The 17,048-nt window shown below is 39.7% G+C and overlaps 1 protein-coding gene across 2 annotated transcripts in view; it reads right to left on the bottom strand.

The window, feature by feature from the left end:
• LOC136881214 (ATP-binding cassette sub-family G member 1) overlaps positions 1 to 17,048 on the bottom strand; it is a 470,255-nt gene that overhangs the window by 27,866 nt on the left and 425,341 nt on the right. For both annotated transcript variants that reach the window (XM_068229117.1, XM_067153940.2), the window contains 3 exons: positions 8,711 to 8,834; positions 3,976 to 4,090; positions 1,664 to 1,759 (listed from right to left, as the gene is read on the bottom strand). In XM_068229117.1, the coding sequence (XP_068085218.1) occupies positions 1,664 to 1,759; positions 3,976 to 4,090; positions 8,711 to 8,834 (335 nt within the window). The remainder of the gene's footprint in view (positions 1 to 1,663; positions 1,760 to 3,975; positions 4,091 to 8,710; positions 8,835 to 17,048) is intronic.

The following is a 17,048-nucleotide window of genomic DNA, read 5'->3' as shown; positions in this document are numbered from 1 at the left end:
GACAACGTTTACATTGGTCCATATCCAGGACACAGACTTCCACGAACGGGTTCTTCAAGCTCATGAAGCGGTGGGAAGAAATTCATTTATGTTAGTAGGGACTTCCTTTTTCACAATTTGTTTTGTGTTGCACGATGTAGACAGGTCTTATGGTGATGACTGTATAGGACTACGAAAGAAGCGACTGCGGCCTGAATTAAGAGACAGCCTTTAAGATGGTTTTTCATGGTTTGCCATATTCACTCCAGGTTTTTCTCCCAGTGTTTTTCTCATTAATTCAGAAAGACAGATTCAGCTGGATATGAATACGTAACAGCAGGCGAACACTCAACTCTGCAAAAGATAAAATTTAACTTAGGTAAATTTTTATTTCTAGAGATAAAGGTCAGGAGGGCACAACTATTGATAGAGGCCAAAGGTTGTTGGATTCCTAACCTAAAAATTATACATCAGTTCCAGCCTCTCTCGCTCTAGGACAAGAACTTGGACTGTACTACGTTGCCAGTTTTGCAGGTAAGTTATTGCACATATTTTATTTACTGCCCTCAGTTGTCACGTTTTGCAGTAAAGAGCCATTAGTAACTTACAGTCCTGAAAATGAGAGCATCAGCAGTCAAGTAGTGTCGTTTTGACAGTTGTCATGTGTGACCAACTCAGACACTGGAAACAACAACGCTGATTATCAGCAGCTTATAAACATGACATCATGTGATGCAAGTACTGTATTCTGCAAACTTTCCCCACACACCACCCCCGCACATCACACACTGTAAAGGATAGACACATCTATAGCAGGAATTTCAGTTCATGATTTAATATATATGTCCTATGACCTGAAAGACTAAAGTTGACTACAGTATGTTTGCTGAAGACATTCCAGCTGTTCCATAGCACCATATACAGACAGTTGACATTGACAAAGTAAACAAATTTAATGAATATCTGACCGCGCTCTACGACATGCCCTGCAGAAAACAGTACAGGCAAGAATAGCCCCAGCACTGTGGCTAAAGTTGGAGCTTAAAGAACTAATGGCAAGAAGAGATGCTGCACACAGCTACAACCAATGCAAGACAATTTTGACACATTTAAATGGTTACAATATAAGACATCGCAAGCGGTATGCAAAATATTAGAATTAGACATGCACATACAAAACTAGACCTGCTATAGCATGGAAAGAACTAAAACTTGGGAATAGGTATGCAAAGAGACAACCATCCTATGGACGTACCCTCGGATTCGCTCAACATATGGACATAGAACCGATAGAAGAAACAAGAAATATTACACAGCAACTACAACTCTTCTCCACCCCACAGGAAAAATTCTACGTTTCTCACGTGAATCCTTCGCAAGTTAAACAAGCTGTATTTAGAACGGAACTAGTCATTCTCGAATGTGTTCTTTTACACGTATGTTGTTGTGTAATAAATTTCATAATTTGTGCTTTGTTAGACTGAAAGTTTATATTAATAGAGTTTATTCTGACAAGAATTGTTTCCTTCTTAGCTAAGAAAAAAAAAAAAAACCATCCACTGTAAATTCAAGTTTCTATTTAAAACAATTACGGAATCCCACCAAGCGCCTGTTCAGAGAAACTAGAACCAAATCTAGGAAAATCAAGTAAGTGAGAAGAAGGAAAACTTTTCCATTGCCTTACTTGGTAGCGGAGGAGGATATTCCCAACTGGGGTGGACTGCCGCTTCCACCAAGGCGTTAGTCACCTCTCCGTGCTCACCATTCACGACCTCCAGAACTGAAACAACAATTGCCTGGTATTTAACAAAAGTTATGGAATACGATTAAGAAGTATCATGCCACGAATAAACAGTTATCACACAATACATTTAAGAATGATAAATGCTAACATCCAATAATGGGATTAAATGGGCAAATGTAAGTTGCACAGAAACTGATGTATAGTCACACAAACAAAATGAGTGCATGTTCTTCACATTTAATATTTGAACAGATTTAATTTTATTTATAATGAACATATAAGTCACCTCCCATGGTTGGACAAACATGAACATTATACCTATAGGTTGAATTGTTTTTGAGAAAAGTGTACAATACCATGCATCATTCTTTTTTGAATGATTGTACTTCTAGCTACAGTATTATTATTATTATTATTATTATTATTACTAGCTGATGTACCCGTGCTTCACTACAGAATTCTACATTGCGTACAGAATTCTAGGTTAGGTAGTGTACACATTGTGACCAAGATTGTATTCGATTGCATAGCTATTAACATTACCCTACAAACGCGACGGGGAAGTCACCAAACGCTTTTTCTCATATGAAGACTGGGTTAGGGAATTTTCATGATAATGGCAGGCCCACTTGCCTACCATCAGTCACAGTCGGGTTGGGGAGTTTTTGTTATAATGGTAGACTCATTCTCCACCTGCCTTTTTACATTCTCAGAAAGACTCTCTTAGTGATTTTCCCAACTTAAATGAACATCAGTCATTACAATGACATCAGTAGGAATGGCGCTATTAAAAGCAATTCTTTCTTATGAAATACTCGATCAAATGAAAAACCACTCATTTTCTCACTTTAAATGAACAGTACTGTGGTGCCGATCTATCAGTCCGAAGTCCCAGAGCTGGAATGACCAGGCCGCAGACAGCCGTGATCTGTGAACTTCTTTATTTTCCTGGCTGAGGGGGCAGGGAGGAGATTCGAATAGTGGAGAGAGTCCCAGGGAAAAACTATGCCCTTTTATTAATCTGTTTCCTAGGAGTACCTGACGAGTTGGAAAAATCTCAATTCACTACTCTGGCGGAGGAAAAAACTATCTGACTTGGCGGTAAATTTTTCTTCCAAACCAGAGGAGAAACCCCCTTCTCGCTGCTAATTTGGAATAAAAAGAATGTAGAATTTAATAACTTTAATAAAATAAGAAAGAGTTTGGATGATGAGCATACTCAAGAATTTAGAGCCTAATTTATTTATTTTTCAAATTTTACACATAGTTCATCCCAGATTTTTAATGTCATAGTAGGTTTGTACATTTGTTTTTATGTCAATTGTGTGTTTGTACATTTGGTTAGTTATTAGATGTGTTACATTATGACTGATTATGGCCAGTCAAGGCCAAAACTAGTTTAGTAATGTAATTTAAAAATTTTCATATTATAGTACTGAAAAGGTGGACCATTATGACATCAATTATATAATGCTTCATCCTCTGTTCCTTCTTCCTCCAATCCTCCATCTGCTCACTATACCTCCTTCTACTTTCAAATCCAAGTCATCACTCAAACCAAATTGAAGCATTACGGTTCGATAATCAGAATGAAGAGTGTCTGTGCAGCAGAAACTGAGAAGGGTGACTGGATCTAGCCACTGGTAGAAGAAAAAAATCCTTAGAAAAATATTTGGTTCAAAGAAATCACTAGAAGACGAGACAAAATCACCAGCTTTATGAGTGTCGAAAGAATTACAGCTACCATGATCTTTATATGGTCACATCAAGGGGAGGAACCGGGAGAGGCTGACCAACAAGGTAGTGAGCCTGCAAAATGATAATTTTAAAAAGTCTGTGGATAAGGGATGTACAGAAAGGCTCAGAAGAAACTTATATCGAAGAGGGAGATATGCAGCAAAGGTCAAGAGGAAAATTGTGGAAATGAGGGATGTGTCCGAGAAAGAACTTTCCAAGCCATGTGGGATAGGGGAAGTCATAGACTGGGGAACGTTTGAGATTGCAAGGAAAAAAGGTTGTATGAGGTGCAGGACAGGTGGACTGTAAGCATGGCCTCTTGACAGCCACAACAATGAATAAGAAGGACATAGCCTTCTTTAAGAAACACCACTGTGATCGTAGCTAACATAGTTCAAAGAGGTTGTACAGTCTTTCTAAATGAAAACGTATATCCACTGTATATGTTTCGTTAAAACAAAGAAAGAAGGTTTAGGCGACTGCTGCACGAGGATATACACTTTCTTTAGACTCACGGTAATCCGCCGGGTTGTGGTACTGTGGACACTTAAAGCCCAGGTTATCCAGGAAGGGAATAACTCCCGACGATTGCCCGCGGTACACGCAGTAACCTTGAGCCAACACATAAACCTGCAACAACAAGAACCACACGCGTCACAACTTTACACAAGAGACACATTGTTTGGTCATTCAACAGCCACGCCTTAAGGTTACACATAACTATAAAGTACGTCCTTCCCAGAGAGGATTTTATAACACTGTGGTTCAAGAGTTTATATATACAGGCGGTCGCGAGCGCCGTGCTTTCCACTTATAAATGTCTCACATGCGCAAATGATGAATGAGATGTCTACCAACTGATTATCACAGGGGCACTACTGGCAGCGGGCAGGTTACGTCAGAATACGAAGAGAACAACCGGGCAGTCGCTCGCAACATGTTACTCAACGCTACCGGTCTAATGCATCCCTTGCATTAGCAAACCTCGTTTTCCACCGCACTTCTAGGCTGATCAGCAAATCGGCAATGACCACCGTGTTCAGCAGCGACGAATACACAGACATTTTAATCTGGACAACCCGGTCGGAATGCAGCCGCAGCTCCAAACAGACGTCTGCTTTCTTCACACGTATTTCGCCGAACAGTATTAGTTTTTGTTTCCACAAACAACTCTTTTACAGAGTGGAATGTCTACACGTGTATAAATTAATAAGTTATTGAATTGTCTTTTCTGCATCTTTGGCGTGTTTACAAACAGTAGCGGCGATTGGAGGATGGGGCGAGGATGGACGGTCGACCCCCCTCCCACTTCGTGGAGTAAACATTACATTTTTATTCCACTTTAGCCAGATGGAATAAGGAATTATTCAAGAAAAGCTATTTGTACTAGCCTTTTTGTCTTATCTGCTAATGCTTTCCTTAATTTTCTTTAATTATTAACATAATTATTGGCGGAAATACGCACAAAATACCGTTCGTCGCGGCTAACCGATTTGTATAGCGCCACGACAAGTAGTGGAGATTACCGAGCTCGATAGCTGCAGTCGCTTAAGTGCGGCCAGTATCCAGTATTCGGGAGATAGTAGGTACGAGCCCCACTGTCGGCAGCTCTGAAGATGGTTTTCCGTGGTTTCCCACTTTCATACCAGTCAAATGCTGGGCTGTACCTTAATTAAGGCCACGGCCGCTTCCTTCCCACGCCTAGCCCTTTCCTGTCCCATCGTCGTCAAAAGTCCTATCTGTGTCGGTGCGACGTAAAGCCAATTGTAAGAAAAAAAAATACATATTTAATTGTAATTTCAACGGGAGATAATACCAACTTTACGTTCACTGGAATAAATTCTTTCTTTTGTATTATGTTATTTATTATGTAAATGTATTTAACCTGCCCCGTGGCTTGTTTGTGAGACCTGGTGAAAATTTTATTGTACAGTACCGGTATTGAATCAAAATCTCAAAAAAATATTATTACAAATAAACCACGGGGCAGGTTAAATACATTTGCATAGTAAATAACATAAAGGAATAATTTAGTCACGTTACGGTAAAGTTGGTATTATCTCCTGTTAAAATTACAATTGAATAACTTTTTTACAATTGGCTTTACGCCGCACCGACACAGATAGGACTTATGGCAACGATGGGACAGGAAAGGGTTAGGCGTGGGTAGGAAGCGGCCGTGGCCTAATTAAGGTACAGCCCCAGCATTTGCCTGGTGTGAAATTGGGAAATCACGGAAAACCATCTTCAGGGCTGCCGACAGTGGGATTCGAAACCACTACCTGCCGGGTGCAAGCTCACAGCTGCTCGCCCGGTACAATTAAATAGAAGTAAGGCATGATTATACAATTAAAAATCACTGAGTATTTGAATACACATTAGAAAACTAAGACACTAAAGAGACTGCCAGACTGACGAATGGTGAATTATACCTCCGTGTCCACGACCTTGGCAAAAAAATATGTACCCCTACTACCCTTCCTCACAGCACATGCAAAGTCTCCACTACTTGCCGTAGCGCTATATAAACCTGTTAGCTGCGACGAACGGCATTTTGTGCGTATTTCTGCCAATAATTATGTTTATTTTCCTTAATTGTTAAGTAAAGAATGAGCAGATAAGACGACGAGGCTTGTACAAATAACTTTTTAAAAACTAATTCCTAGTTTCAGCTGGCTGAAGTGGAATAAAAATGTTTACCCCACAAAGTGGACGGGGCTAGGGGCAACTGTCCCCGCCTCGCCTTCCCGATCGCCGCTACTGTTTGTAAACACGCCAAACATGCAGAAAACAATTTAATAACGTATTAATTTATACACGTGTAGACATTCTACTCTATAAAAGAGTTGTTTGTATACTGTTCGGCGAAATAAGTGTGTAGAAGACAAGACGTCTGTTTGGAGCTGCGGCTGCATTCCGACCAGGTTGTCCAGATTAAAATGTCTGTATTCGTCGCTGCTGAACACAGTGGCCATTGCCGATTTGCAAACAGCAAATATAGTGCTGCTGTGCCCTACACCAGCCTAGAACTATGCGGTGGGAAACAAGGTTTACTAGTACAAGGGGTGCACTAGACCGGTAGCGCTGCGAGCGACAGTGCGGTTGTTATTTCTTCGTATTCTGACGTAACCTGCCCGCTGACAGTAGTACCCCTGTGAAAAATCAGTTTGTAGACATCCCGTTCATCATTTGTGCATGCGGGGCATTTATAAGTAGACAGTACTGCGCTCGCGGGCCTGCTATATTTCACACGTTTTCTATCACTTGAACTTGAACCTAATAATAATGTTATTTGCTTTACGTCCCACTAACTACTTTTACGGTTTTCGGAGACGCCGAGGTGCCGCAATTTTGTCCCGCAGGATTCTTTTACGTGCCAGTAAATCTACAGACACGAGACTGACTTATTTGAACACCTTCAAATACCCCCAGACGGAGCCAAAATCAAACCTGCCAAGTTGGGGTTAGAAGGCTAGCGCCTCAACCGTCTGAGCCACTCAGCCCGGCAGAGCCTCATAGAGAAAGTCAAATTCCTAACTGAAACATGCGTAACACAATGTCTGCCAGTTTCTGCAGAATGAAAATAATAACCTAGTCTACATTATTACACCTAAATATAATTCTACTTATTAGCAGTCAAAAGTAGGCTACTGCTGAAAGATACGTTCAAATTTCATCTTTTTTATGTCGAACAGTTTTCTGAAGTATCTACATTCACAATAATGTAGTAACCAGAAAAAGCTATTTAAAAACGAAACTTAGTGTTACAACTGCAACTGCAAGAGAACTGCAATCCTTTTCAGATATTTTCAAGAGCTAAATACGCACGTAACCTAATAAAAGCATATAGCATTTTGTTTAAAAAACTTGAAAGTACCAAAAGAACAAAAATGTGTTTTGGTATAATTTTACAGCTCCCAGTATGGAGCGACTGCCCGCGCGGTTTAGGTCACCTTGCATTCGGGAGATAGTGGGTTCGAACCCCACTGTCGGCAGTTTTGAAGATGGTTTTCCATTTTCACACCAGGCTGTGATCGCTTCGTCCCCACTCCTAGGCCTTTCCTATCCCATCGTTGCCATAAGACCTGTCTGACGGTGAGAATTAGAATTCCAATTTTTTTGCTAGTAGCTTTACGTCGCACTGACACAGATAGGTCTTATGGCGACGTTGGGATAGGAAAGGCCTAGGAGTTGGGACGAAGCGATGACAGCCTGGTGTGAAAATAGAAAATCATCTTCAGGGCTGCGGACAGTGGGGTTTGAACCCACTATCTCCCGAATACTGGATACTGGCCGCACTTAAGCGACTGCAGCTACTGAACTCGGTAAAATAGAATTCTAAAAGATGTGTCAGCTGTTTAAGGAGACCCTACTGGAATGTTTGGTTGCGATTGCGGTGGAACTAGTTCTTAAGTTAGGATCGTTATCTCGATATCTGACAGCTTATGAGGTGAACATCTCAACTGACTTCACTGTAGGAATTCTATTCTACTCCAACACAACGACTCGTGTTTGGAATTCTAGACCACTCATTCTGTAGATATCAGCGGAACTTACTCGGGAAATGCAAGCAAACATCATGGTACAGACTGCTCCAAATTCCCACTCAACAGAAATACATGGCTCAGACTAGATTGTTTTAACCCAGGTGCTCAGATATGCCAGCTTCATATCGATACATGTTAAATAGCAACATCAACTTAATGTCTCCAAGTGTCTCAGACTAAGAGGTTTCTCTCTAGTTTACAGTTATTTTCAATTAAATTGAAATAACAAATAATGTAGTTCAACCTATTCAATACAAGTAAATAAGAAATGTGGTGTTACATTCCTATTTAATTATAAGCGGGAGCGGTACCGGTTTCGACCCTACTCTGGGTCATCAGCGGAATAAAATGCAAAAAGAATGCATAGGTAAATAAGAAATTAAAGAATGAGTCTTTAACAAAAAGAGTTGAAGAAGCAATAGAAAGATAATGGGGGTAGGCACTGCGCGATTTTTTTAAAAGACTCATTCGTTAATTTCTTATTTACCTATGCATTGTTTTTGCATTTTATTCGGCTGATGATGACCCAGATTAGGGCCGAAACCGGTACCGCTCCCGCTTATAATTAAATAGGAATGTAACACCACATTTCTTATTTACTTGTATTGAATAGGTTGAACTACGTTATTTGTTATTTCAATCAGTTCAATACGGAACATAATGAAATGTTTAGTTATTTTGAAGATATGAAGTCGGCGTTTACCTGGTCGAAGAGTTCGAAAGCCGCCGCACTAGGCTGGTGGATGGTGCAGATGATGGAGCGTCCTCCTCTGGCCAGGTTCTTCAATAGCGTAAGGCACTGGAGCGTAGCGAGGCTGTCCAAACCTCTGGAACAAGGTCATTCACAATACTGGCTGTAACAAAATACGAGATGATAGAAGGAAGCCAAACACAAATGTCTTATTGAATAAGCACAGATCGCAAAATAATTTGGGTACTTTTCAGAATGAAACTATTACGTATCAATTTAATTTAAGTTGTTTAGAGAACCAGTGGCGCAAGAGCTCGTCACTCCGGTGACTGCAGCGCAAAGCACGTTACATAGGTCCAAGTTCCACGATGGAAGACCATATACACTATCTTATGGCCGACAGACAATCGTGTGACGTTTGACATCAGCTACTTTATGCATTTATTATGTTATCTGGAAATGCTCGCACAGAAGTTAATAAAGCTGTAATACTCATGTGTTCTTCCCAAGCTCCACCAGCAGATATGGCCTCGGCATTCTGTGATGTCGCCGATTTATTACGTTCTGTGTTCATTACTTTGGAAAAAATAGGCGATTCTAATTGATTGAATTATATTTAATACGGACATGTATTTCTATGTTAGTGGTCTGTACACATGCCTGCCAGTGGACGTCAGCCGCATGTCTAGCAATTCGGTACTTGTAGAAATACTAGGAAATCATCTAGATGGAATCTTACACCTCTTAATAATCATTTGTCTTCTCCCTTTCATGGATAGTTTTCTTCTTATTTTCCTTCGCTTCACATCTATATTTAAGATATTAGGTCGTCTTGAAATTAGTATCATTTATATTATTTTAATTACTGAATTTACTTCTGATAGTCATTTTTATCATAAATCCATGCATATTGGTCCGGCTGCTTGATGAATGGCCCGTGTTCGATTCCCGAACGGGCCGAGGATTTTAGCTGTATATGGTTAATTCCTCTAGGTTTCGAACTCTCTTAATTCACTCTCCACATACACTCGAGCACACCAACACTACTAAACACCACAGAAACACGCAATGGATCTCTCCATACAGGATTGTGTCGGGAAGGGCATCCGGCCATAAAACTGAGCCAAATGAGAGTGCTAGTCCCAATAAATTCGGTAGAAAGTCGGGTGTTCTAATTCCATACCTTTTTAGTTAGAGTATTTTATAAATAATAGTATTAGGTTAACGCTCAGGTACGGAATATATCCATAATTCTGTTAGGAAAATAAATCCCTTTATCTTTTGCCACGATCTATTTCTGGCAAGAGCTAGTGTTTAAAGTCCACGTCTTGTGTTATGAGCAAGAAGCAGTTTGCTACTTTCACAGACTTGTCTCAATCCCATCCTTGGCTTTGCCAATATGAAGGAGTTGTTGCCATCTTTTCTTATTCAGCTAGTTCCTGTTATGAATGGTGTGCGAGTGTCGTCAACAGGGTCGGTTCGCCACGTAAGGTAATACCCCAGAAAGTAAATATCGCCGCCCGATGCTCTTCTTTTCTCTTTTTTGTAATGGCTGATCACTGCTGCCAACCTGCCTGGTTACATATTAAAATCACCAGACATAATCATAACAAACTAACCTCAATGTAAACACCGATAATGAATGTTTCCCTACCCTAGTAAATGATAAAAGTTAAGATAAAATAAATCAAGATATTCATAATTAAGTCGATTTCCACGCTCAATGAGCTCAATTAAGGAAATAAACACACTTGCACACTCAAATTAATGTCACATATATCTGTCTTTATTTTGATATACAGTAGGCGAACTTTAACCATATTCTTGAAAAGAGGGGCGTGTTAAACGATGTAATTTATTTAATAAGTCTTTGCAGTGTGATTTTCGAAAGTTCCAGACATCCAATGACTTACCATTCTTTTGCACGAACATTTCCTTCTCTCTTCAATACGGTACCGGTAACCAGTAAGGAGAGAGATTATTGGGCATATTTTCAGCCTGCAGGCTGGTTATATCTTCAAGCTTATCAGGAAACATATAGGTATACTAATGTGCCAAGCTCCGTAAACGGAAATTAGGTCAGCTTTCAAGTTCACCGCGGATTTTAAAATAATAATGTTATAAGTTCTACTGCCAAAATTTCGTCCCGCAAGAGTTACTCGTATTTCATGTACCGGTAGATCTAGACATGAGACTGGCGTATTTGAACACTTTCATCATTTCACACAAACTATGTTATTAAATGCATTATCCGAACATGCCACAATTTTACTTACCTGGTATTAGCCAAATAGATTTACAATCACACAGAAAAAGAAAATATGCTTTAAATATTCTCGCAAATGTATTACTAGTGACTTTAACGGCAATGCGGTGGCAACACGCAATTCACGCTAAAACAGTGATTGAACGTTGCCAACGTGCCAGATTAACGGTAAATGTAAGACGTCGTATCGGCAAGTAGGGTCCCTAAACTGTATGGTTACCGACACTGAAAAAGACCCAACAGCAAGAAAAGTAACTATAAATCGATACCTTAATATTACAGGGGAGAAAGGGTAAGGTTGCACCCTTAGGGTACGTCCTTACACGGAGAGGACTATATGTGTCATCTACTGGACTTTGTAGACCAATATCTAACAGCAACTTCTGGCTTAGTGTGGGAAGGAAAAGGAAATTACATCTCTGCTCATGTCCCAAATAAGCCTCTCCTGTGACGCCTAGACTCTGCTGGAAGTACTGGAAATCCAGACAGCCTTCAGGCTGAGGAAAACAGTTATCTTATACCGGCAGACAGCGCTAACGCGGGTTGACAGCTAATGGAGCCAGTTCAGCCGCTCACAAGACATGAAGTAAGAATATGACTATATATATATATTTATTGCGCTTCTCCAATGTTATGAAGTGGTCGGAGCATGAATGTCAAGAGTCTCATCCTGTCAGTTAACGCTTTAAATCAATAGAAACTGTGTGACGTACCCACTCAGCCCACAGATGTGACAGTATTATAACGTGGCGGGTCACTTTAATAGTAATATAAATAAATGATGTAATTGTTTCTCAATAAACAATATCCCATGGGCGCCAGCCTTCAAGCTTATGGCTTGAAAAAGATAGTCGATGATGATAATAATAATAATAATAATAATAATAATAATAATAATAATAATAATAATAATAATAATAATAAGTCATGAGACTCAAAAAACTCCCAGGGGTAGGGTGACGGGACACTAACCATTAAGTACACTAGCTTAGAATTTAAGGATCATTACTAATCATTTCATAAAATACAAATTAAAACAGCTATTTATTAGGATGAAAAACGTAACGTAACGTAACGGCGTATTAACGAAATCTGAACTTACGGAGGCAAAAGAAAAACTGAATGAAATTAAGAAAATTAACTGTTGCTCGAAGACTTGCAGTAACTTATGCCATTAGCTCACCATTTGTAGACTCTGTTGTCTTGAAGCCGATGATCGATGGATCTCTCGTACCGGCTGCCTCATCTGTTGTTGGATTCCAGTCCTACTTATGCTTTTCCTGCCTTTAATACTTCCTACAGTACTCCTTACATAAAGTCGTAATGAGTCCTAATTTTAAATGCAAAACCACCAAGGGTTATGTTCATGGAGAGAATACACTTCTATTCTTCCGTATTACGGAACAGTGGTGTAGCTAAATTCATAATAAAAGCTCTCCTCCCCTATACTAGTCAAAACCGGTCTCCCGTTGACTACCTCTCGTCATTGAGATAACAGGTCCCAATGAGAATAATTTTTGAGTAGTATATACTCAGATGCGAAGTGAACTAAGTTAAAATCTTCTCCGATGTGCAGACGTAGAATCGTAGTAAGAGTGTCTTCCAAGAGTGTCTCTGTTGAACCCATAATTCTACGGTGAGAAAATTTTTATTTTTCACAAATATTTATTTGGTATTCAGAAACTACTGTATGTTTGAGGGCAGCCATTTTGCGCTCCCAAGAGCCCGATGTTGCGTGGGAAGGTTCCCGCAAGGCGAGCTCGTGGATTGCCGGGACACCTCGGTGGAACTCGAGTGCCCGACAATTTTCTAAATTAATGAATTCTGCACAACGAGGGATTTTGACAAGATAGTAAAGGAAGAAATAAATAAGCAAAATTATTCATACACCCTCTGTGAAGGTAGTGACACCAGGGACAATTTTAGATGCAGTTAAGCCTAAGTGTGTGTTAGCGTGAGAACAGCGAGCTAGTTACACGTGCCAAGGTCGTGGGCAGAAGAAAACGCGCGAAACGCACGGGCAGAAACAATTTATTCCTCCTGTTGTGAGTGTAGGAAAATTATAAAATTAACACCTAACATAAGTGCAAGTCTGTCCGGAGTTCTGGGACAAGTCTTATCAAAATCGGTTTATTGGAAGCAAATTTGGCAGATTACACCACCAAGCCTCATAGAGGGGATAGCGTCCTTCTGGAAATTATAAAAGAAACCCCCCACCGTAGATTTTTCAGTGTCGATCTGGAACTTGAAGCCGCGGGAGCTCGTGCCCGTCGTCATTAGAAATTCGCGCCAGATTGACCGACAATAATTCAATACATGTTCGTGGCTAAAGTCCATATATTAGTTAAGAAGAAAAGTGATTGGAGAAACTGTGAACGTTTGCAGACGAACTGGGAAGGTGTAGGCTGGTTGAAAATTACACAGCAGATTTTATTTTTATCATTTCCTGTACTCTTGTAAGTGAAGAAGGTCTGGGGGAAGCGATTCAAAATAGTTCTACTCCCTTATCGGCCGAACACCTGTTCTTGTTGAAACAACGGGGAGAGAAACCACTCTGGGAGGCGCATCAGACAGTTAGAGTCGACTGCAGAACGAGGGAAGTTCGTGGTGCAAGTTACAAAGAAAGTGCATTATTTATGGTAATTTTAATCTCGTGTGTGTGTGTGAAGGGTAGTGTTTGGATGAGTGAAATGTTGAAAATGAAAATGTTGTCTGTGAAAATGAGTGGTTAAGTACGAGGTTGCTGGCGATGATGCAATCAGAATGCTGAGAATGTCACCATTGTGCAGGTCTGTCTATTTTATATTATGTTGTAGTTAGTTAGTTAGTTCCTGTCTGTCCTAACAAAATTTCCAGATGATTGTCGGGTGATATGCGTAATTATCAGGCGAAAGGCGTTGTAAATTTTGGTCAGCGTGTGAAAATTTCAGTGTGTAAAGTTCATGTCAAGAACGGTAAAATGCGACGCTTAAAATTTTGTGTTGAGATGAGATATCATTCAAAGTGCGGATTTGTGAATGTTATAAGTGTAAATTTGTCGTGGCGAATATTGTAATTTCAGGTGTCAGTTGCATTCAGAAATGCTGGTCGATAATAATAATAATAATAATAATAATAATAATAATAATAATAATAATAATGTCTACCGCGGGATAAGGAAATTCCTCTCTGTTAAATTACATTTAACCAGTTATTTCGACAAGGATCGTAAGCATATTTAGATAATGTCAATAAAATTTGTTAGAGTCACAGTCGTTAGTGGGAAGGAAATTTTGAGACATCGTGTATACTTGAATTGCGAAAGGTCGGTGTGTGCTCTTGGATTTTTGAGGTTCGAAAGTCGTAATAATAGTAGAGTCAGAGATGTGCTTAATAATGGTTGTCGTTTTCACCAGGGGATCGATGTATGAAAAAGGATCTTGAAGGAAAAGGAATTGAGATGCGATGAATTGATATGTATGTGGAGACGAGATAGATACCGCTGGGATAAAGCGAGGAGAAAGAGTGTTGAGACAAGCTGTATTTTTGTAGAGGAAGTATTTAGGAACAGGCTGTGTGAGGCAGGCTGTATTGTTTTCCGCAATCAATCCGAATTTGAGATGACTATGATGTGAAGCAGTGTGAAATTTATAGAACGATTCCAAGTGAAAACGACTCTTGTAAAATGTAAAGGTCTGGGTAGTAAACATCCAGTGATTTTTGTTAAGATAATGAACGATCTTCAGGATCAAAGAGCACTCTGGACACACGGTTGGGTTATATTTAATTTGTTCATTGGAGGGGTCATGGATAAGATGGTTGGAATTGATGATAGGCGATCTGAGAATTTCGAATGCGATGGTGATGATTATTATTTTGAAGGCATCCACTAAAAGGGAAACGTGTGTTGGGAATTTTCATTTGCCTCCCTAATACTTCAGTGCACAGGCTGAGATTGTGTTCGAGGTGGAGAACCGTTCGTCACGTCTATTTATTTCTGAGTTCACATATTATAATGAGGTGGACACTTACTGTACTTTTCGAGAGGTAGACACTTGCTGTGTTTCGACTTGCATTCATTTGATAATAGAGACGTTGGTTCCGTCATGTGGTATTTGTCTGACCAAATCTAGTGCTAAATATCAGAGTTGTTTGAGAATTGCATTTCGCCTGATAGGTTAAGGGAGGCGTATTACGACCCACTTTGACGCCCGACGATAGGATTAGGACGTCAGATGTATTTCTTGGAGTCACTGATGATGAGACGTCCTAGGTCACGCCCGACGATAGGATTTGGAAGGCATCATGTATATAATGATTAGGTTTAGGTTGTACAGATTTCAAGTGAGCCCGACGATAGGTCTGGGATGGTAGCTGTACACACTCAAGTCTCGGTTAAGATGTTCCTTTTGTTTGTTCTTTTGTGGAAGTGGCCTGGTTGAAGGTAGCCATTACAGTGCGATATGATTTATTGTAGAGGGTCTATGCGAAGCTCTCATTGAGATAACGGGACTGCTGTTGACAAACGAGGGCTGTCCAAGTGTGGGACATCGACCCGATCTAGATTATATTTTTACTGTGTTTCTTCGTGCGTGTTAAGTTGTATGACTTCGAGATGTTAATTTATTTTTTTACGGACTTTATTGTTTCCTTGTCTTGACGTCCGTTTTCATTGATAGTGTGCATTATTGACACTCAGTGTTTTAGAATGAGACTTGAGTTGCGAATGCGGTTTCGATTCGTCAGCCAGTAATTTTATTTTATATTTTAATCTTGTCGTATTTTCATTCGTATTCATAGTTAGAATAAGTAAGTAATCACTTTACCAGTAGTGTGTTGGGACAGACAGTAAATAGAGAGATCTGTACTGGTAGCATTGTTGTCAAGGGAAAGAATTCCTTAAAATTGTAGTAAATTTTAGCGTGGACTGGTAAATTTATTAAGCATAATAAACCCATTTCTAACCTGAAAATCGGTTCAATAATAATATTTTCAAGTGACTTTTCACTTTTTGATTAACTTCAGTGTTTGGCATTTCTTCTAAATGCATGATTAGTAAATGTTTCCTGCATTTCGCAGTTTTGTTCCTTTAGAACGACTTAACGTAAGATCCTCTCGGATCATGTTGTTGTTGGTTCCTTCCGAACAGCTGTTTGGGTGATGCACGTTTAGCATCGGGAGTACCTTATCACTTAAGGGTGTCATAAATGACAAATACATGGTGGAATTTTATTTCAATTGTGAATGATGCCATTAACTTGTAGTGAACACCATGCTTTCCCATAATATTTCGCAACCTATCCAAAGCAACTGATAGTCAGTTTGGTTCGATTAAGGGTCCATTCGGCGGATGTTCCGTATCCGTGAAGGGTATTTGACTGGTGGATAACCTTAATTAAGAGAAAATCAGGCGTTCTACTTGTTGAAAGTCAGATTTTCCACGGATCGTGTGGATTAACTCTCAGTTCTCGTTTGGAATGATAGGTGCCCGGTTTTCAGGTCTTCCCTTTTTCAGTTTTTCAGTTTCGCTGTCCACTAACATATTAGCTTCTCTGAAGCAACTCTTCGACATTGGAAGAAACGAAGTGACGTTATGTAATGTGACTGTGTTAGGAACTTTTCAAAAATCAATAATTAAATCTTTTTATATTTTTGTGGCAAGAATGCATATTAAATTAACGATGTTATCGTGCTCTTTCAGTTTAAATAAAAGTTAGTAAGCACATTTTTGCTCCTCATTTCAAGTAGTTAGGCTTTCTTCTGAACCCCATCGTTTGGTTAAGATCGTGACCGAATTTATTCCCGCAACGACCCAAGATTTAAGAGTTCTAAATTGTTCTACTGTAGCAGCCGTGGCCGACCAACGATGGAATGGTAAGTTCAAGGGTTCAGTAGAAGTGGCGCCATCAACTTTGGGGCCTTAATGTCACGATAACGATGAGGAGCCCAAAGTCACGATAACGATACGATGCCACGATAACGATAATGAAATTATCCATTGAAAACAAATGTTAGGAAAATATAAAATAATGTTGAGGCCTAAGCCACATTATAAATAATGCAAGCGGGTGAGAACTATGGCTGAGCCACAGTTAAACGAATTAT

This window comes from Anabrus simplex, chromosome 9, assembly GCF_040414725.1.
Source record: "Anabrus simplex isolate iqAnaSimp1 chromosome 9, ASM4041472v1, whole genome shotgun sequence".
NCBI lineage: Eukaryota > Metazoa > Arthropoda > Insecta > Orthoptera > Tettigoniidae > Anabrus > Anabrus simplex.
The sequence above is the reverse complement of the archived record's forward strand: the minus strand, read 5'-3'. Positions and strand labels throughout refer to the sequence as shown.